The sequence below is a fragment of the Natrix helvetica genome (assembly GCF_964273705.1).
Source record: "Natrix helvetica genome assembly, chromosome: 1".
Lineage (NCBI taxonomy): Eukaryota > Metazoa > Chordata > Lepidosauria > Squamata > Natricidae > Natrix > Natrix helvetica.
In genome coordinates, this window is record NC_138548.1 from 71,806,646 (window position 1) to 71,828,401 (window position 21,756).

General features: G+C 36.5%; 1 protein-coding gene across 8 annotated transcripts in view; it reads left to right on the forward strand.

Annotated features, from left to right (window-relative positions):
* MGA (MAX dimerization protein MGA) overlaps positions 1-19,574 on the forward strand; it is a 75,141-nt gene extending 55,567 nt beyond the window's left edge. For 7 of the 8 annotated variants that reach the window (XM_081935477.1, XM_081935476.1, XM_081935475.1 and 4 more), the window contains 8 exons: positions 2,281-4,265; positions 6,699-6,823; positions 8,272-8,317; positions 9,330-9,512; positions 10,666-10,777; positions 11,817-12,056; positions 12,562-12,738; positions 15,936-19,574. In XM_081935477.1, the coding sequence (XP_081791603.1) occupies positions 2,281-4,265; positions 6,699-6,823; positions 8,272-8,317; positions 9,330-9,512; positions 10,666-10,777; positions 11,817-12,056; positions 12,562-12,738; positions 15,936-17,158 (4,091 nt within the window). In that variant the 3' untranslated portion in view covers positions 17,159-19,574. The remainder of the gene's footprint in view (positions 1-2,280; positions 4,266-6,698; positions 6,824-8,271; positions 8,318-9,329; positions 9,513-10,665; positions 10,778-11,816; positions 12,057-12,561; positions 12,739-15,935) is intronic. The other variant, XM_081935479.1, reaches the window with a different exon arrangement.
* Positions 19,575-21,756: the final 2,182 nt, after the last annotated feature.

The following is a 21,756-nucleotide window of genomic DNA, read 5'->3' on the forward strand; positions in this document are numbered from 1 at the left end:
CCTGGAGTTCTTCAGTTTCAATTCCTAAATCGTTTCTCCACAATTCTTAATGTTGTGTCAACCCTTCCCTAAATTAGGGAACCGCTCTTAAAGGCAGGAGTCAAATTGGGGAGCAATTGTAATGGGAGCCAAAAAACAAAACAAAACCCAGAGCAAAAGGGAGCTATCCCCTTTCTTTTTAAAAAAAACTCATCTGAAAGGGAACATATGTTCCTGCTGTGTTCGCAAATTTTATTTTCCCCAGGATTTGCTGGATTATGCCCACCATCTAGAATGGAAAATTTAGTTTTGATTAATATATTCCTGGCCTTCTGAGAATGTTTTCTCCCATTCAGTACTTTTTACTAGAAGTAAATACACTCCTTTAATGAAAGTTGTATTAGTGCAAAAGAAATAACATGCTAACAAAGGGGGGGGGGGAGAAAGTTCAGTACAGTGTCCAGGGGTCATGAGATTTGAAATGATACTTTGGCAGAGTAAGTAGTCAAAATCATCCTGGAAGAATTCAGTAATAGTGTGTACCATTTTAAAATTATGTGGGTAAGTGATAGATACATCTTCCCCAGAAGAATAATTGTGTCATTAACATCTAGAAGGTTGCTTTCTCCCAATGAATCCAAAAGAATATTTCCAATATATAGTCTTGCAGTTGAATATCTCTTTTTCCCCTTGCTGTATCATTACTTCCCATTAATGGAATATGATCTTTCTTCCATTCCTTTAGACACTTCTATACATTGGCTTTCTAGCTCGATAACAGATATGGAAATGCTTTACGAGTTGACACAGGGGCTGAGGAGGGAAAAAATGCTACGCACTGAAGGCTTGGGAGCCCAAAAACGGCCCCCTTTTTTAGTGAAAATGGGATGTGCAGAGCACTGCAGAGTGCTTCTGGGGACCGGGGAGGGTGAAAATGTGGCACGTGGAGGATTTGGGAGGCAAAAAACACCTGTATTCGATTTATAAGACGCACCTACATTTTCACCCACTGTTAGGGGGTGGGGAAAGGGGCGTCTTATACTCCGGAAAGTACAATAAGTTGGTGGTTCTTCTGTTTGAGCTGTGTCTGCTGTCTTTTTCAAAAGGGCACGCTTAATTTATAATTTATTACTTAACTGTTACTATCAAAATGTTAATTATTTCATGGATTCTCTTTTGGTTATGTTTTTAAAGATTTCATTATTTTGATCAAAATTATTATATTGTGAATGCTTCTATTTTGGTTAATAGCCGAAAGCCTCAAAAATATAACAGTTTAAAAGTCTATAATATAGTTAGAGGTTTTTGTAGCATTATATCTTGAATGCAAGTTTTTAAGAGGTATATTTTGTAACTAGGCAGTTCTGTCCAGTTTTGTTTGAAATGAATTTTATCTCTTGTCAGTCAAAGTAATTTTGCCTACCATTAAGGATATCTGCTGTAATTTAAGGCCATGTTTCCCAAAGTGTGCACAATGGTGTCCTGCAAGATTTCCAATACTGGAAATCTTTCAAACACTCCCAAATTGCTAATTTAAGTTAGTTTATTTTATTTATTCAATTTTTATAGTCACACAACTCAACTGAGTGATTCTGGGCAGCATACAATTCTAAAATTTAAAAAAAAATTGAAAAATTAGAGCAATAAAAATATCCACAGAATAAATGAAAAATTAAATAAGTTCACAAATTTGATCTAGGGATGTCATGAAAAAAATATTGAGACATTAAGAGTGCCATGAACTGAGAAAGTTTGAGAATCTCTGGCTTAGGAGCCACTGTGGCGCAGTGCTTAGAGTGCAGTAGTGCAGGTTACTTCTGCTGACTGCTGGCTGCCAGCAATTTGGCAGTTCAAATCTCACCAAGCTCAAGGTTGACTCAGCCTTCCAGCCTTCCGAGGTGGGTAAAGTGAGGAGCCAGATTATTGGGGGCAATAGGCTGACTCTGTAAACCGCTTAGAGGGGGCTGTAAAGCACTATGAAGCGGTATATGTCTAAGTGCTACTGCTATTAAGGAATTGAAGTAAAAGCAAGAGGCACTGCATTGAGAATAGTCCGTGAAATTGGCTTCACTTTCTGCAAAAAGCAGCTCAGGAAGGACCATTCTAAACAGTAACCTGTGGAAGTACAACATCTGCTTGTGTGAATGTAAAATGACCACCTAAAAAAAGTTCTGGGAAGATATCTGATCAGGATTTGTTTATTTATACCTTGGAGTTGATATTGCATTAAAAATAATGCTTATGTTAGAGGGTGGATTAAGTATTTAGCAAGAAATAATATTTTAATTTTTTTAATTATAGGCTCTGTGGTAGGAATCCGACTTCCTGGCCCTTCTAAGCTTCCTGAAATAGCTGCATGTCAAGCTTCTGTTGTTCCATCGGTGACCTCCACTACTACAACTTCAATTCTGTCTACATCTCCTTCAGTTTTGTCTGAATTCTCAACTGCAGAGAACGTTTCTGTTTTATCTGGGACATCAAGCACAACCACTGCGCTATTATCACAAACTCCATCCCCCGAGTCCTCTTTAGTGCTGTCCATGCCCTCTAATGCTTTATCTTTCTCCCCCTCTGCTGAAACATCTTCACTTTCGTCCATGATCTCTTCTACTGACATTCCTTTGTTGCCCACAACCTCTTCTACTACACTTGTACCTTCTACAACTGCAATTTCATCATCCCTACCCTGTTCTACGCCTGTTTCACCTACCAATAAGTCCCCTTCAATATTCACAGTGTCACCTAATAGTACTAATTCTTTGTTGCCCGTGCCTCCTTCTACTATACTTATGTCTTCTATCATTGAGGACACTTCTGCTGCTTCGGAATCCCCTGTCACAAATTGGACATTACAGGACATTAGAACTACAGCTGTGCATTGTGCTACAGTAACTCAAGTAACACCTGTTAATTCTTCAGGTTCTGTGTCCCCAGTTGGTACTTTGACTCTGAGAATTTCTCCTCCTGGAATAAAAAGCAATTCCGATCAAACAGGTTCTCAGTCTAAAATAAAGTGTAATGCCAGTGGGCTATCAAGCAATATAAATAATCTAATATCTCTACAGTCAGGCAGTTTTGCTTTGCTTCAGTTTCCAGGGCAGAAGAATGATTCAAGTTCCATTGCAAAGAAAGCTGCATCTCTTGAGATTAAAATTTCACATAAGAAAAATGAGCTCAGTGCCAATAATCTAGAAGAAGATCCAATATGTTCACAAACGGCCGAAATTACTGACTCGGAAATTAGTAAATTAAAAGAAAACAAACTACCACTTCATAATCCAGACTTCCATTCTGAAGAAATAACATGTAACAGGAATATATCAGAAATAATGGAAAAGGATGCTGAAATGTTGAAGTTACCAGGTTTTTCTCACATGTTGCAGGCTAATATACAATCAGACCACTCCTATACCAGTGAGAAGCAAAAATGTGAAGAAAATGAAGCACTGATTAAGAAAAAAAATCAAGACAAAGATGATGAACACCCCCTAGATAAAATTTCAGATCCTAATGAAAAATGTAATGAAGTTGCAGTTCTTGCCCGTGATATATTATTACAAGAAACGTCAACACAAAATCCAATTACTGAATCAAAAAAAGCTGAACAAAAACCATTAGATACAAAAACAGGATTGATTACTGAACAGTCCTGGGGGAAACCAGGGAAACCAGCTCAGTCCCCCCAAACCCTAAATAATACCGAAGAGCTGCAAACAAAGACTAAACCATGTCTAGATCCATGGAAAAATGAAGATCCAGAATTGCCAAGACAGAACATGAAGGAAAAGTGTGACTTTGGGTCTAAAGAAAAGGATAAAGAAAAAGTAAGTGAGAAGGTCAAGATCAATATTGGAAAAAATAAAAATAACATCTTAAGAAATGAATACCTGGGTAGTACTCACCAAGATTTATATGAAAAAAATACTGATTTTCAAAGTAGCCGTCACTTTTCTAGCTATGAAAAAAGTATTAAAGATACACAAGAAGATAATCGAAATAGGAAAGATGAACACAAAATTAGTAAAACTTGTGGCAAAATATCCAGACCATCCTTAGTTGTACAAAATAAAATCAACGTGGATGCTGATGAACTTGCCGAGAAATTAAGAAGAACCTCAAAACAAAATACATGGAAAATCAAGAGTCACAGAAAAAAATCCTCCCCTCTTATTGATATTACCCGGGATAATACAGAAAAAGATGAAAAAACAGAAGAATCTGCAAATGAGAGGGTTGATGAAGGATTTGGATATCAAAGTGAGGATGCAGTAAACATCGAAGTATTGGTAAGCATCTTAAGTTTTTAAATTAAAAAATATTCACAAATTTCAAAAATATAAAACTAATCTTATAATTGTCTAACAGAGCAATCAAAATGATGCTTGATATTTGAAAAGGTTATATATCTCTCAAAACAGAAAATTAGGATTTAGATATTACAGTATTTCCATTGTCTTTCTCATTGTAGTTTAGTTTTGTACATATAATTAGAATCAGCTTCAAGGTCAGTTTTAGCACCCCAAAATAGATAGTTGATTATGTATGGATGAGATGGAAATGCAGTCAACCTTAATTAATATATTTCTGAAAGTTATTGTTAATTCCACCCCCTCCCTGTCCATACATGTCCTGCTGAAATGCCTACAGCTACTATTTGAATGCTATCTCAAATTGGCAGGATTAAAACCCTTTCACTCTTGACTTTGAAGGATCCTTGGAAAGGTTGTGGATGTTTTACTTTTGTCCCAAGTGCTTTCCACCATCATGACAGCTCTTGGAATAGTTGCTTTCCTGAAATAGCTTCTCTACCAAGCAAGGAGGAGCCTTTGGGGGATCTGATCTTGATTGCCAGTAGGTGAGGCCAAAGAAATAGGGACAGGTAATCAGAGAAATATCCACCAAAGAATCAATGTCTTGCAGCCAATGGCCAAACAGGTAGCTAAAATGTGAAAGGCTTCCTTAAGAGCTTTTCATAGCAGGGACCGAGCAGACTGCTGATAGGTTTTTACTAGAAATCTATCTATAGGCACTAAATAGTCCCTAGAGAAGCAAAATATGTTGAACATAATTAATACTAGAGCCAGAGGTGGCATTTGCCGGTTCTCCGAACTACTCAAAATTTCTGCTACTGGTTCTCAAGAACCTGTCAGAACCTGCTGAATTTCACTCCTGCTTTGTGGCCTCTGAAATTCATTTCTGTATGGAGCCCTGTTCAAGATCTTACAGAATATCTGTCAGGAATACCACATTATACATATCATGCATCAAGGTGCACCTCTCACTGAACCATTACATTTCTGAGAACACAAGTTCTGAAGGAATAAGAGATCAAATGAGCCAGGATCCTATTTGCAAAAATTCACAAGTGCCACAGAAAAAACTACAAAAAGATGTGAGTAACCAGTTCTTCATTTGTGATTTTTCTAATCCACTAATGGAATGACTGTGAAACTGACTATGGAAGAAAGTATCCAAATGAACAACTACTGTGTCCATGTGAAAATCTTTTCATAACTGTCATAGTTCTCTAGCCTCAAAAGCCAACCTGAGGATTGGGGGGGAAAGCCCACCTAATTTTCATGAAAGGCGAACTCGGGTGATATCCAGTGACCCAAAAGATTTCAGTGTTAACATAGAAAAAATAAAGGAAAGATGATATACCTGAAATGGAAAGAAAGTTGGATGGCAGATAGGCTAAACTTTAATTAGAAATAGTAGATACAAGGCAATCAATAATATATCAATAACACTTAGACTTATATAGTGCTTTACAGTCCTCTCTAAGTGGTTTACAAAGTCAGCATATTGCCCCCAACAATCTAGGTCCTCATTTTGCCGACCTTGGAAGGATGGAAGGCTGAGACAACCTTGAGCCAGTCAGGATTAAACTTCTGGTAGCTGGTAGAATTAACCTGCAATACTGCAATCTAACCACTGTGCCACCATGGTTCTTATAGTAAATACAGTAAAATACCTATTTTGTAATTAAAATAAAATAAAAGTAGCAATAACAGTAATAACTGATGGCATTTCATCCTCCATGGGCTCAATTCTTCCAAAAGAATTCAGTTTTTGAAAGGTGAAGGAAAGCCAGTATGATGGGACCAATATAATTTCGAACAGATGTATGTTAATTGGGATACTTAATGCCACTGTGAAACAACCCCTGTAAAGTTCAGCCCCCCATCTCATAAAACTGGAGGAATTAAAGCTTTTTGTTATGTTTTAATTGCTTTTATGGGTGCTTTAGCATATAGGAAATCCAACTTAAATAAATCAATGTAAAACCATCAATCTATTTCACTGACTTACTGTTTCTAATTAGCTTAAGTATTTTGAACTTCATTAGTCTACATCCATCATTCGCCTTTCTTTCTTTGAAATTGTTTTTTCAACATTGTAATCTCTTGGCTATGATTATTCCATCAGTACTCTGATAGGCTACCTAACACTAAAATACAGCAATGTAAATCTTATGATAGTGGTGTTGGTACTATGAATGACTCTTGTTAGATCTTCAGTTATTTAAATCTTGACTTGATACCGTAGTTATAGCTATTTTCTTAAAATGACATATAGCCATAACAGTTTGGTATACATTAGAAAATTGTTGAGAATTGTATTAATTATTTAAAGTGTAGATTCTTATATTAATTGATATTAAATAGTTTACATGACTGGGACAATAGAATTTACTGTGTTTCATTACTTTGTCACAGAATGGAAGTGAATCCAGTGAAGTTGAGGAGAATGTGGACATTGAGACTGTGGAGGAATTTTCAGAAAAAGTTAATCTTGCTCGCTTGAAGGCTACAGCTGCTCATGCTTTGTTGTCCAAACAGTTGTAAGCATATTCCTTTGAAAACCCAAATTGAGCAATTTTATTTGTAATTTTATAGTTGAAAACTCTGACTTTTGTTGTGTGATTGTTTATCTAAATACAGTTTTCCTTATCTGAATGAGCATTAATATAGTAGAAGGGGGAATCTTCCATGTTGTTTTAAAGATACATTTCTGTTTAAAACAAAGGCTTGAAGCTTATTTAATGCATATGGTAGAATGTATATTTAATTTCCACATGTAACAAAAAAATAACATTTCTGGAAGTAACATAAAAAGAATAAACATAAACAATAAGCAACACTAAGCGAAGGAAACAGAATGTTAAATATTTAAAAATCTTAAGAACATCAAAGCTGGATCTAAATCTTAAAATACGGGATGTTTTTTCCCTTGAGGTGAAACAAACAATATGGTAAAAGGAAAACTGCCTTAGGAAATATCATCTATTAACAGGATATCAAATGGAGAGTGTCTGCCTAACTAAATTATTTTAAGGGAATGCATTTAGGGGAGGCCTTTTTAAAATGAGGGTCTAAGTAGTTTCATAGTGAGAAAAATTATTTTAGAAACTTTGCCTCCAAATAATTTAGGGCTTTTAAAGTTACACTCCAACACTTCAAACTCAGTTTGGAAACAGGTTGTTTTCCAGGGCAGTTGCTGAATCACCGGCATCATCTGATTACACTGACCAGTATCAGCTAATAGTTAAGTATTTTTTTTATTTTGGACTAGCTGAAATTTTTGAAAAGGAATATAGTAATTTATCCTGGTGATTAGCAGAGAATAGATATTAGGCTATTGTCCAGAATGAACAGCAAGAAGCACATTGAAAACTGAAATAAGATGCTCTTAATCCCCAATAAAATAATTGATTCAAAACACCAAAGTGCACACCTCTTCTATCAGAGATGTTCACTTGACCTCAAGTGAGAATTGATCACAACTGAAATGGGCAGGTTTTTGCAAGTTTTTTTTTAAAGTCATATCTGGATTATTAGGTGAAAGGATGTAAAAATACGTGTAATCAGGGTAATGATGACACTGTAACATCAAATAACTTCTGTCAGCACTTTAAAGTAGTTGATCTAAAGCATGGGAAATAGACTAGAACAGCAGGGAAACACTTTTGTTATCAGGGAGTAGAACAGAAGGCACTCAACACCACTTTTTGATTCTAGGACCATCACCATCACAAGAGTGCTCTTACTTCTGAAAGCTGATCCTGAAGAATATAACTTCAGTAGAGAATAACTCAGCCATGCTTTCATTCTGTCTCAGGCTTATTTTTGTGATGGGATAAATTGCTTTTGGCATTTTTAAACTGATTGGGCTTATTATATTTTCAAGGTTTATTTTCTATGTTATGTTTTATATTTTAATTCTTCAGTTAGTTTCAGGCAATGCCAGAATAAAAACCCAGGAACTAAACTTGTTTATTTTCTCTATCAGGCACTTGGTTCATAACCATTCTAATAAGACTACCAAGCGACATAAGGTACAGTCATGTTCATTCTTCTGGGTTTAATTAGTAAAGGATAGTCTCATTGTAAAGATTCACTAATTTATTCTTAGCTATTTCTAAAGGCAGAATAAACTGATATTAGCAGTTAACTAACTTGTATCATGCTAAGTTACTTTCCATGAAGTTTTGTCAATATCTGTGTATATTTTTCTGCCGATAATCATGTGGGAATATAACATCAGCAATGTAAGGGGAGGGTGAATAAATGTAGTCCTTGATTTATGACTATAACTAATCCTGTAATTTCAGTTGTAAGTCATGATGGACATAGATTGGTCAGCATGTGATGATGCTAGATTATAAAACCCTTTTTGTGGTGGGTTGTTAAGCAAACACTGCAGTTGTTAAATAGACCCCTTGTTTGTTACAGAGCAGTTTTAGCCAAAAACTAGCAAAAACATAAATAGGGGTCACATGATCATATGTCACAAACAGCCATAAATATGGGTTGGTTGCCGAGTGCCCAGAATGCAGTCATGTGACTGCAAGGCATGGATTTGGGAAGATTGTAAATCTGTTTTGCAAAGACAGGTAATTTTGAATGGTCACTGAGGAACTGATCAAAAGTTGAAGTCTACTTATATGTGCTTTAAGCGACATAACAGAAAGCTGTGAGGAAATTTAGAGATGGTTCTTAGTGTTGATTGTTACAAAGCAGACATTGGCAATCTCCGGTAACAGGCCCAGCTTGGCCCAGCCCAGCTCATGGAGATTTTCCATCTAGCCCACAAGGACTCTAAGGAAACAGTAAGCGTTAGCTTAAGGACTTGATCTCCACACACACCCATGAGGGTCTTCAGGAATAAGTCTTATTTCCAGTCAGTTGCCACTTTAAGATAACCCCAATTTTTATGATCCTGAAAAAATTATTTAAGCCTGATGGATGCAAGGTGCATTTCTACCATGTATTGTTTAATTATAAGAATCACAGTTTTACTATGTTGTATTTTAAACTGTTCATGAGAGCAGATTTGTCTTTTCGTAGCAATCGGAGTTTCTCAACAAAAAGCTAAAGAATGAGGAGCAGGCCTTTGCTAACTATCGGCAAACACATACAGCAAACGAACGTCGACGTCGAAAAGAAATGAGAGGACTCTTTGAAAAATTGAAAGCAACATTAGGACTTCAGGCTTTTCCAAAGGTTTCAAAATGCTTCATTTTAAAACAAGTTAGTATTTTATATTCATATTTCCATATAAAAGAAAAATACTGGACAGAATTGATTTTAAGTACAGTAGAGATGAAAAATCTTGCTTAACATTAGTAATAGACTTATTTAATACTATGCAAGCTTGCTTATTTATTTACATAAATTTATTGGCCACCCAACTCAAGTGAAATAATAGTTTATTTCAAGCCATTTTCAAGATAGGCTCATTCCTGGTGATTTTTTGGATATATCTCTAGCTTTTATGGAAACAGTCTTCTTCCAATATGTTTTTTTTAAATTTCCCAATCTTGTTTGCAGTACTGGTATTCCTTGTTGGAGAGCCATCTAAGTACTAACTAGGATTCAGTTACACGTAATATTTTCAGATCAGTCTAGATTGACTCAAGCTCAGTACGCTTATTGGAGATTGGAAGCTAAGCAATGCCACACCTGTTTCTAATTTCAGTGTTACTTTTTAAAAATAATACTTTTTAGTTATCTGGTTTTTTTCTGGATCCCCCCCCCCCCAAAAAAAAACCTTCCTTGAAAATATCTTGAAATGCCTAATGTCTAGTTTAATGAAAAGAAGGACTAGGGGTGACATGATAGCAGAGTTCCAATATTTAAGGGGCTGTCACAAAGAAGACGGAGTCAACCTACTCTCCAAAGCATCTGAGGGCAGGACAAGAAGCAATGGCTGGAAACTAAACTGATCAAGGAAAGAAACAACCTAGAACTAAGGAGAAATTTCCTGACAGAAGAATTAATCAGTGGAATGACTTGCTTCCAGAAGCTGTGGGTACTTCAACACAGGAAGTTTTTAAAAACAGATAGGACAACCATTTGACTAAAATGATATACGTTTCTTGCCTGAACAGGGGTTGGATTAGAAGGCCTCCAAAGTCCCTTCCAATTCTGTTACTCTGTTATATGACTCATGAACTAAAATTGGAGATTTTGTCTAACCAATTGGTTGTTTCCTCGTTGCATTTTTGGCTAAAACAAAATCTGTATAATTTCCCTTCTTTGTGCAAGCATATGACTTGGAACATATTTTATTTAATTTTAATTCCTTTCAATATAGTTTTCAAATAATTTACTGATATGAATATGAGAAGCCATTTCTGCTCAGATATATTCTTCTGGAATCTAAAAATAGTTTGTTTTTCAGGCCTTGGAAGAGATCCAGGGTCTGACAGATCAAGCAGACAAACTCACAGGACAAAAGAACTTACTGTTGCACACGCAGGATACCTTGGTTCGTAAAGTATCTGCACTTTCAGGTGAGATGCCAGAGAGAATGAGCAGAATAAAATCGGAACTGTCTCTTAGGATTGTAAATCACTGGAATAGTTTGAAGTGGTGGGCAAAGAAAGTTATGTGCTACAAATGAAGTATAGTTGTAAAATATGTGAATGGTCCTAAAATAGAATCTGGAAGCTGCCACAGATGGGAAGTAGGAAAACCTTCAAGAAATTATGAACTCATGCTAGGACCATAAAACATAATTAAATGCTTTTTCCATGCAGGAAGTCCTTGACTTATAACCACAATTTGAGCCTAACATTCCTGTTACTAAACAAGGCAGTTGTTAATTGAATTTGCCCCATTTTACGACTTTTCTTACCACTCTTGTTAAGTGAATCTCTGCAGATATTAAATGAATAACATGGTTGTTAAGTGAATCTGCCTTCTCCGTTGACTTCGCTTATTAGAAGATCAAAAAAAGTGATCACATGACCCTAGTACATGCCAGTTGCGAAGCATCCAAATTTTGATCATGTGACCATGGGGATACTACAATGATCATAAGTGTGAAAAACGGTCATAAGTCACTTCTTGCAATGTTGCAACTTAGAAGGGTCACTGAATGTTTGTCACTAAATGTTTGTAACCACTAAATGGTTGTAAGCTGAAGATTACCTGTCTAATACAGTAATATTATGCAACTAGGGGCCAGTTTGGTTTATTGGTTAAGATGCTAGAAACCAGAGACTATGAGTTCTGAGCCTGCCTTAGGTATGAAAGTCAATTTGGACCAGTTACTCTCTCTCAGTCAAGGTCACGTCACAGGGTTGTTGTGGGGAAAGTAGGAGACAGGAACAATAGGGTTCACACCCTTGAATTATATATAAAAAGACAGGATTAAAATAAAATTAATAAGGAGTCCCCAAGAATATAGAGCCCTTGCATGTTTATGATGGAGAAAGAAAGACTAAAAACAATTGCATTTGGGCTAGCATATAATTTCCCTTGGAAGTTTAGACTTTTGTAAGCATGTTTGTTATGAAAGAGAAACCTGAGTTCTACTTTCATCTCTAGGAAAGACACAAGAAGTGGTCTTGAAGAAGTTAGAATACATTTATGCCAAACAGAAAGCAGTAGCAGCTCAAAAAGGGAAGCAGAAAGAACAAACAGATCCTACGAAGGTGATTGAAACTACACAGACTGCTAGTCCTTCGGTGGAAAAAGATCCTACTGTCCTTGGAGAGGTGAAGCCAGTGGTCTTATCCAATCAACGTACAAAACCATTGATACTTTCCAAGAAAGGAAATGTCACAGGTAGGCTAAAGAAACACAGGAATAATTGATCTACACAAAATCCTGACATTCGTTGCTGAACAGGCAAAGTCAATGGGAAGCCAGCAGGAAATTGGAAATCGCAATCATGTGAAGTCATCACTTAATGCTGGAAACAAACTAGGTAGCATAATCAAGGGACATTACGCTTTATGACTGTTACATAGTGATTGTAATTCTAGTCCCAATTATTGTCATAAACCAAGGATGCCTGTACTTTATTTATCAGCATAGTAAGGTAATAAATTATCACAACAGCCACTGCAGTGTATGAAATACTATAAAGGTATTGCAAAGTTGATTTAACAATTTATTTTATTTATTTATTTTGCTTTTGATATTTAAAAAATTCAGTGTGGTCTGAAATGTGTTACAGAAAAACAGTTGTAGTTTATGGGAATAAATGTAAAAGGAATGCCAATATAAATAATATTCCTTGTTATTTATGTACTTATCTCAACATTTCTTTATTATTGCTTTATTATAGGAGACCTACCTCCTTCTATAACATTAGCCAATGCCAACCTTTTAGTAACTACAAATGGCCAGGTTCTGGCATTCAGAAGCTCATTGGTGCCAAGACAGGTTGCTGCCCTGCCTACCACACTTCTACAAGGCAAAGTTAAATCAGAAACGGAGGGCAATGATGAGAAAGAGCAGTCAGGTAAGATGAGAAAACAACTGAAAAAATAAGTTGAACCTAGCCTTGCTTCTGGCATGAAGCTTACTAAATTGTCCATGTCCCCAAAGTGGAAACTTTTATCACTTGTCTCATCTATAGGTAGTCCCCATGCAGAGATAAAAAAATAGAAAGAAAGAAAAGACAAAAGACAAAAAGTAAGGATACAGTAAAACAAAACAAATATATGAAGAAATTATTTCCCCTTCATCATAATATAAACAATGTTAGACTTTATCACATCTTAAAATACAACAATATTCTAACTTTTACTTATATATAAATCCTTAAAGCTTTGTCATTTCAATCTTGACCAGCATAATCCCATTAAAAGTTACCAGAGATAACAACCAATTATTTAACCTTAATCAAATAAACCAACTTTATATTTCTTCCTTTTTCTTTTAACAATCTTGACTTTAGTTCCATCAATAGTCCTAAAATTTGATTTCTTTTTGTTTTCTTTGTCCTTCTCACAGAATTCTTCAATAGTAATAGCGCTTAGACTTACTGTATATACCGCGTCATGGTGCTTTACAGCCATCTCTAAGCAGTTTACAGAGCTAGCATTTGGCCTCAACAACCTGGGTCTTTGTTTTACTGACCTCATAAGAATGGAAGGCTGAGTCAACTTTGAGCCTGGTGAGATTCGAACTGCCAAATTGCTGGCAGCCGGCAGTCAGCAGAAGTAGTCTGCAGTATTGCATTCTAACCACTGCGCCACCACGGCTCTTCTCAAAGTTTTAACAAGCCTCTTTTGTATATCGAGCAGAGGAAAATTACCCAACTTGCTTTTTTTTGTTTATTCTTTTTTTATATCCCTTAATAGCATTAACCATTTTTGTTTTGTTTTTTTGGTGGGGGGTGAGGTTGTCTGTCCAGTGCAGCATCTTTACCTGTATCAATCTTGTAGCCTGTTATTTTTAAATCCACCTTCATATCTGTCTCAATCTATTCAGGTAAGACTTGTTGTTCTTCCATAACGTTGTTTAAATGCAGTCTAGCTTATAGAGGCAGACACTCTTAAAATTGACTTCTGGGTCCATTGTTCAAAAATATCCTTAAACATGTTCAGTGTTAAAATATTTTGCTTCATTCTATATTAATAAGTCAAATTTAAGTGCATACTCAAGTATAGGATAGGTATTCAGGTATTCTGTCTTTAGGGTCAATGTTTCAATCCACATGGCTACATCTGATTAACCTCACAGTTTATCAGTATTTATATTTGGCTCCCATGGAAAAGAATGACAGCTAAAACTTTACTCTTTCCCTTTGAAACAGGCGTTTTCAAACCGGCTTAGCAAAATACCAGTATTTTCTTTGGACAAAAGTTTCCTCCTTGATTTATATTTTTGACATTAAGTGAGAGATCATTACTTTTCCATGCTAAGACAGTCCATGTTATGAAACAGTTGATCGCTACCAGTTGTTCTCCTGCTAACTATGATGACGGATTGTGCTGCAATGCATAACTGCAGTTCAAGAGTTGGGTTTGGACTAAGGATTTGCAGACCTTTGATGGCAAAGGTCTCTTTCATCCAAAATGAATGTGTGCACTAGTGGTGGGTTCCGGATCCCATTCCAACCGGTACAATTGGAACCGGCCCGGCAGCGTCCACATGGACACGCGCAGCATGCGCATGCGTCTTACTGCCTCCATGAGGTTCTGCGACACTCCAGCTGCTCAGCGGAACGTCGCACAGTTGCTGTATGCACCGTGCGTCTGCGCGGAAGCACTTAAAAGTAAGGAGCTCGGACGGGTGGGTGGGCCCTCCGGAGCACCGTACCAGAACTGTTATTGGGTGCTCCGGGTAGGCTCCAGTACGCCCGTACCAGGGCGTACCGCCTGCAACCCACCACTGGTGTGCACCTGTCTCTAAACTGTTTATTTCCTCTGGGAGATTAGCAAACTCAGGAAATCTCTCTCTCCTTTTGCTAATCGGGTAATATAATAGAAACTTGAAAGGCTGTCAAAGCAATTGCCATGTTCAACTTATACCTAGCATAATTAAGCTGCAGTAGCTGTGAATTTCATGCTTCTCCCTTCCCCCTTGGCTGAGGTCCCTCTTTTGCAACAGTCCTTTCTCCTCTTCTGTTTTTCCATTGTTTGATATTTCATCACATGGATCTTCCATGTCTGGGGACCAGTTTCGTCATTTTCTGTGCACTTTTGATATACTTTATTTTTTATTACTTCATGGACGTTATTCTCTGGAATACACTTCTGTTCTTCAAATTGTTCCTCTTAGGCCAGGTAGTCCACATGATTACCAATAGCCTCAGAAATCTGAACTCACAGCATTTGAAAAAGCAAGGAAGAAAAAAAAGCCACTGCTTCTCTGCATCAGCCTTTTATTACGTGCATTCTGGGGTCATGATAGCACTCCGATGGGTGCTTTTAATTGGTTGATTCATATAACTGTGGAGGGCTTGCAGAATGTTTCTATCATTGTGAACACAAACTAGTTGAGCCTGCTAACCCTAAGAACTACAAGTGCCATCATGGCAGGGAAGCCATCAGTCACTAATCTCTTGGGAAGTGCTGCTGTTATTGCTAGTAAACCAAATTGGGACCCAATATTACCCAGGATTTGTATCCTTGTGATAGCCCATCACCTGGTATTTACCAATTATGTTTTGTTCTATACACGCAACACCCCCCCGACACACACACAAAATATAAAGTCTATGCACCCTTTTTAAAATGCCAGGTTTTTGAGATGTAAAAATATCAGACCAAGATAAATCACTTCAGAATTTTTTCCACCTTTAATATAATATGGGATGAATAGACGAAGCAGGGATCCAAAGAATGCTCTTTATTATTGTATAGGAGAAGAACAGACTCTTTCAATTTTATCAGAGTTTCTTCCTGCTGCTTCTTATACCAAAGAAAATCAAGGTGGGATTGTTTGAGTATCTTTCTTTGTCTTTTCGCTTTCTAGGGACTGAGCAATCTTTTCTTAATGGCTGACATTATTTCTCCATTCCCAAGGCCAGGTCAACATTTCTTCAAAGAAGGAAGATACTTTTCATTCTCATCTGTTAGCATGCATAAGATCAGTAACCCAAATTTTTGCATGTAAAACAATTTACTTTTCCAAGCAGAATGATTGAAATAAGATTGGGATCCTTTAATCAATAATCTGATTGATTGATTTTGTTTTGTTTGGCCTTAGCAGAAAATGAAGATTCATTCTTGATGCCAAGAATCGTGAATGTAACATCACTAGCTACTGAAGAAGAAACGAATTTAAATCTGGATGCAAATAAAGGGCCTTATACAATGCTAAATACTGATTCTAAGGCATCTGAGCTTTCCATGAAAGTTTTATCTCAGGAAACATCCAATCATAAATGCAAAAAAAACGAAGGAGGTTCTGAAAAAGAGAGAAATGCTACTGGAACAACACAAGATCTGCTTGAGGAAAAATATAGTTTTCCACAAATACTAAACGTCTCCAGTTTAAAGGGCTCCCCAGAAACATTTGGAACAAAGCTCTGCTTTGAAGAATTAACTGGAAGCCAGACATGGGCCAAAGAGGTAGGTGGAGGAGGAGGAGATTGTCAAAAATCAAAGAATCCCTCATTGCAAAAGCTACAGATTAATAAAACCAAGGTCTCTGGGTCAGAAATGGAACTGCAGCAAGTTGCTTCCATAATTCATGAACCAACAATGGATACGAGCAGTTCAGTAGATATAGAGGAGAATGATGATACAGATGAAACTCTGACCTCACTTCTGAATGAAATTGCATTCCTCAATCAGCATCTGAGTGATGATGCTTCAGACATACCAGAACTTTCCAACCCCCTAAGTTCTGGCTTTTCTCTAGCAGATACAGAAAGTCACCAGGAATCAAATTCAGCAAGTAGCTCTGCCTTCCAATTTGGTACAGTGGGTGGGAATTTTAAGGATCTTTCTATGATTCAAGATAATGGTGATTCCATAACTCCTCTCCTACTTCACTTGGATGATGACGACTTTCCTGTTGGCAATAGAAGTGCCAGAGAGGTTTCATCACAATCTGATGCTTTAAAAATCATGCTAGGCTCCGAAGTCAAGGATAGAAATTCCAACTTGTTAAAAATAAACAGAAGTGGAAAAAGCATGGAATCCTCCACAAAGACAAGAAGTGTTTCACCTCCCGTTCTTTATATGAAAACTAATTTAGAAGCTGGCGCATCGGACATGTCATGGAGACCTATGCCCAAATTGGCACCACTGGGGTTAAAAACTGCTAATCAGTCATTAGATTCTGAAGGACAAAGTACTAAAGTGATGCCTGCACTGGCACCTGTTGCTTCAAAAGAGAAGAAATTGGCACAGTCAGCAATTAATCCCAGTCATGATTCTAAAGCAACAAACACAAAAGCAACTGCAGTGACAAAATTAACTTAATTATTGTGGCTTTAACTTCAGATTTTAATATTTTCTTTCTGACTTTTGAGGCTTAATGTAGATGTAGAATACACATGTGCATTTGGCTGCTTGCATTACATTGTCAGATATTGTAAAAAGTATGCATGTAATTTATGAAAACAAAGTTTTATACTAGAGGTTAAGAAGTCAAAAAATTAAGAGACTAATGAGGTAGATAAATAATGAAAATACTTCATTTATCTATTATTTTGGTAGAACCCTTGTAAAATATGTTGAGGCTCTTGAACAATTTACATGTTTGAGAATGTTCATTCTGGGAAGAAAAAAATGCAGAACTAAGTTATTTTCTTCATAATAACTAATGTAGTGAGAATTTTAACTGCTTTGCTTAAGCTCCAGTGGAGTTGTTTTTAATTGACAGGAAAGGTGTCATGGTTATTTCCTTTGTATGACATTGCCATAGAATATCTTTTTTTAAAGTATTTTTAAAAATCAGGAATGTAAGTGGTTTGTATAAATATATGTGTTCAGGAACTCAGATTAAAGCATTTCAGCAACAAAGTATTTTCTGTAATACAATGTTGTTTAATTTGGGGGGGTTTCCTGTAAAGCAAAGTGAGATTTCATACTGTAAAATGATTTATATTTTTGTATACAGATTTTTATATGTACAATAATGACATTTTTCATCTAGGAAAAGATATTAAATATTTCCAAATGATTGTAAATGATACATTTTTCACTAAGTGTGAAGCATTTGAGTGTTTTGAACAAGTTGTTATAGGAAACCTTAAAACTTATGCATTTTAGGTAAATTCAATAAGGAAGGTAATGTTTCTTATTATCCCATCATAAAACGTTAAAGCTGTCTTCATTTATTAATATTTGAAGCTTCCTTATCACGTGGATTGAATTAACTGTTGAGAGTCGGCTTTCTATATAAGCATGAGAAATGAGCAATTCCAATGTGCTTATAGCACGAAGGTTTACATGTAACAAACAGGCATGAATCAGAATTACTTCTGGTGGGTAATTCCTCAGCTTTTAAAAATATATGCAGACTGAATTAAATGAAAAAAGTTAAACTCTTTCTCAGAGATTTTTTACAGAAATAGCAATGCTGTGTTGATCTGCATTGGCTGTTAACAGAATTACAGGTTTAGTTTTTCCTTAAATCAATGCTATTGATTTAAAAGCTTTATAATAACAGAAAGGAAAAGTTGTCCAAGTATTATGCAGTGTGGATTATACAATTTGTTCTTTGTGGCTGACATATTCCCTTATGCGATTTTTCAGTTTATTATAAGGTTTTCTTATGTTTCTTGATTCACTGTGTTCATTCAGTGCCTTAGGACATGAAAAGAACTTTCGGACATCACAATTTAATTAAAATCTGACAGTCCTGTTTATTTTAAGGCTCAGGCTCCAATGTAACACAAGCCTTTTAAGTGTTTTGTCTGGATGTGCAACTGAAAATGTGGTTTCTCTGAGAGCCTATGTCCCACAGACATCAGCAGATGTGTGAACATCAGCACTGATGGGATCCTTGGATATAGAGTGGTAAATGAAGGCAGCTCTTATGAGTACATCAACACTTTATTGTTAGGATTTCTGACTGTATGAAATCCTGCACTCGGACATCTTGCTTGTTCAAGTAAAAAAGCCTGAACAAGACTTGTGGCGATTTGCTTACCAATATTAAATAAACATAAAATAAATTACGCCCACCCTTTATTTTGTGAAACCACCATTACACTACAAATTTGAATAAAACATAGCATTAATTTTTTCATTCTTTGCTCATCCTTTTTCCTAGTATTTTCTTGTTTTCTGAGCTGTAGAAACTTTAAAAAAACCTATCCTTCCACATTTTACTTTAGAACAAATTATATCATAATATCATTACAATTGTGGTCATTTGGCCTCTTGCCTAAACACGACTATTTTAAAGATGCAGTGCATCATAATGTAAATAAGCAGTAAAGGATTTCAGGAAAACTATAAATATGATAACAACTCGAAAATTCCAATACCCAATCATCTCTTTCAATAGTTTTTGTCTGCATTTCAGTGCTTAAATCAAAAGTTTTTTAAAAATAATAGTACCTCCTACAACACTATTCCCTATGTATTTCAAAAGTAGCCTTGATAACAATTATGTATAGTTTTTTTTAGGAATAATGCAATATTGAATTTTATAAGTATTTTCTAATCAACACTTGACAATTGATTCATTTCATTTTAAGCAAGCTTGTAAAATTGATTTTTAATTCATCTGTAAATGACTGAAATGTTTTTAGTAAAACAATGTTAGATTTTGTTTTTATGATATTTCTTTTTCTGTATCTACTAAAAACTGTATTTTTGTAGTTATCAAACCATAAAGCCTGTCTGAATAACTGAGAGGAGAATCTGTGTAATTAAAATAATCTCTAACTAGAAAATGGTTTTGAAATATTATTTCTAGGCCAAACACCGGAGGAGAAGCTGAGAGGATAACTGTTTACTGAGTTTGATTGATAAAATTCTAGAATAAAATTAGTCCTTGTAAAAAAGAATACTTTGAATTTTAAAAAAATTCTTAGCATTGTTATTGTTATAAAGATTATTAATATTTTGATTTCAGACAAATTATGATTTGTCTGAATCACATTTGGGGATTTTATTCCTGTACAAAACTTTGCTTGGAATGTTCCAGAATACTTTGGAGAGTTTTGCCCATTCCTTAGTTGTTAAGTAGATGTGGCTGCTTTCCTGATGTTTATTTTATTTAGCATAACAATAGCATATTGAAATCACTTCTCCAGAATCATTTCCATTATTTTTCTGTTCTCTCAGCTGTACTAAAACAGACTCATACACTCTTTCATGGGGCTATTTGACTTAGCATTCTTTTTCAAAAGTATTAGAAATGTAAAGCACAGTTTCTCCATTGGATAAACACTTCAGGCTCCTCTGGATCAACACATGGTGAACTCTTGTCCATACTGTTAAATTTTTATATGGATGTTGAGAGGCAAAAGGTTCTTGTGTGGATAAAGTGCAGAGAATTCATGCAAAATTATCCCAGCTCATATTAATTTAATCTAATTAATTAATTTAATTTATTAAATTTATAGACCGCCCCCTCTCCCCAAAGGGACTCGGGGCAGTGTACAGACCACAATAAAACAATATACAAACTTAGATAATTATAAATACCCATTAAAACAAATTATATGATAGGCTGTACAGTTATAGTTAAAAATTAAAACAACCTAAAAAATCTATCCCTAAACATTTAAAATTTAAAATATAGGCTAGAGGGACACAAAAGCTACAGTTAGGCCAGGCCAGCTAAGTTAAACAGGTTATATAGCATATTTTGAGATGGGTGGAATTTAGGTAGTGTAATGGTAAGATACTTTTTGGTTCTGAACAGCCTCATAATAATGATCTATCCATGTGCCATTGCATGAGGATTCTTCACTTCAAATTCAGTTCCAAGTCAGTGTTAAATCTTTTGTTCAGGATGGAACAAAGATAATTTTTGACACAATTTTCCTCTGTAGCAGAATTTTTATTAGCAGGAGGGGAGAAAGCTTTGATTAAATCCCTGAGCACCTTTCTGTATTTTAGGGCCATTGAATTTTTGAGGCTTTATCTCAAAACTAAATGGTTCAGTTTTCCTGTAGCTTCAACAGAAGGGGCTACAGCTGGGTTTAGTCACAGCCTGATTGGTCCAGAGACTGAGGAGTTTTTCTTAAGTGACTTCCTTTCCCTCTTGGCTCCCAGTTTCCTCAGTCTTTGGTCCAAGCACTAGCTGTGTCTCCAGTGAGGTATCATTTAATATAAATTAATATAATACAACAACATTTGACTAATTGGGAAAATATAAAATAACTTAAAGGAGAGAACGAATTGATTGTGGCCAGGGCAATTGATAAAGTCCCTTCAGGGCATTGAGGGCTTCGGCCCCACCCTGAGCCAGCAAGAGCTGTACTGATTCCTGGGGGCGCAGGAGTGGAAAGCTCTTTAGCAGCCTGAAGATCGAAGTTTAAATTGCCGCAAGCCTCCTCTTCGCTTCAAGCGACCACCGGAGCCTCGCTGAGGCTTTAAAAACCCACCGCGGCCGTTTTAAACACCAGGAAGCTGCCTTTGATTGTAGAAGCGCGCGGAGTGCAGGCTCTCCAGCAGAACGCAGCACGGCTGAGAGAGGCAACGAAAGGATTTTGGCAGCATTGGGGTGCGGCTCGTCGCAAAGCTTACACCTCAGAGCCATCTAAAAATAGTAAATTGCCTCCCATCTTCTTCACTCCGCGAGGTGCGACGGCCATTGTGGGGCGACCTTGTGGGTGGCAGCCATTTTCCCAGACTGCGGCCCGCACTCAGAGCTAACGAAGTCCACATTCATCCCACTCGGCTCTCAAAGCATCGCAGGACACGTGAGTGAGGCATTTCCTCCACAGTTTCAGATTCCAACGAGGCCCCGGGAGAAATGGTGGAGGAAGCCCAAGGCAGGTTTCGGCCTAGAACAGCGGCCTCCAAGCCTGCAGCTGAACAGCGCCCTTCCAGAGCGGCCACTAGGGATGAGACCAGGAGGCAAAAAGCCTTAGAGAAGCAGGTGGCTAGGGCAG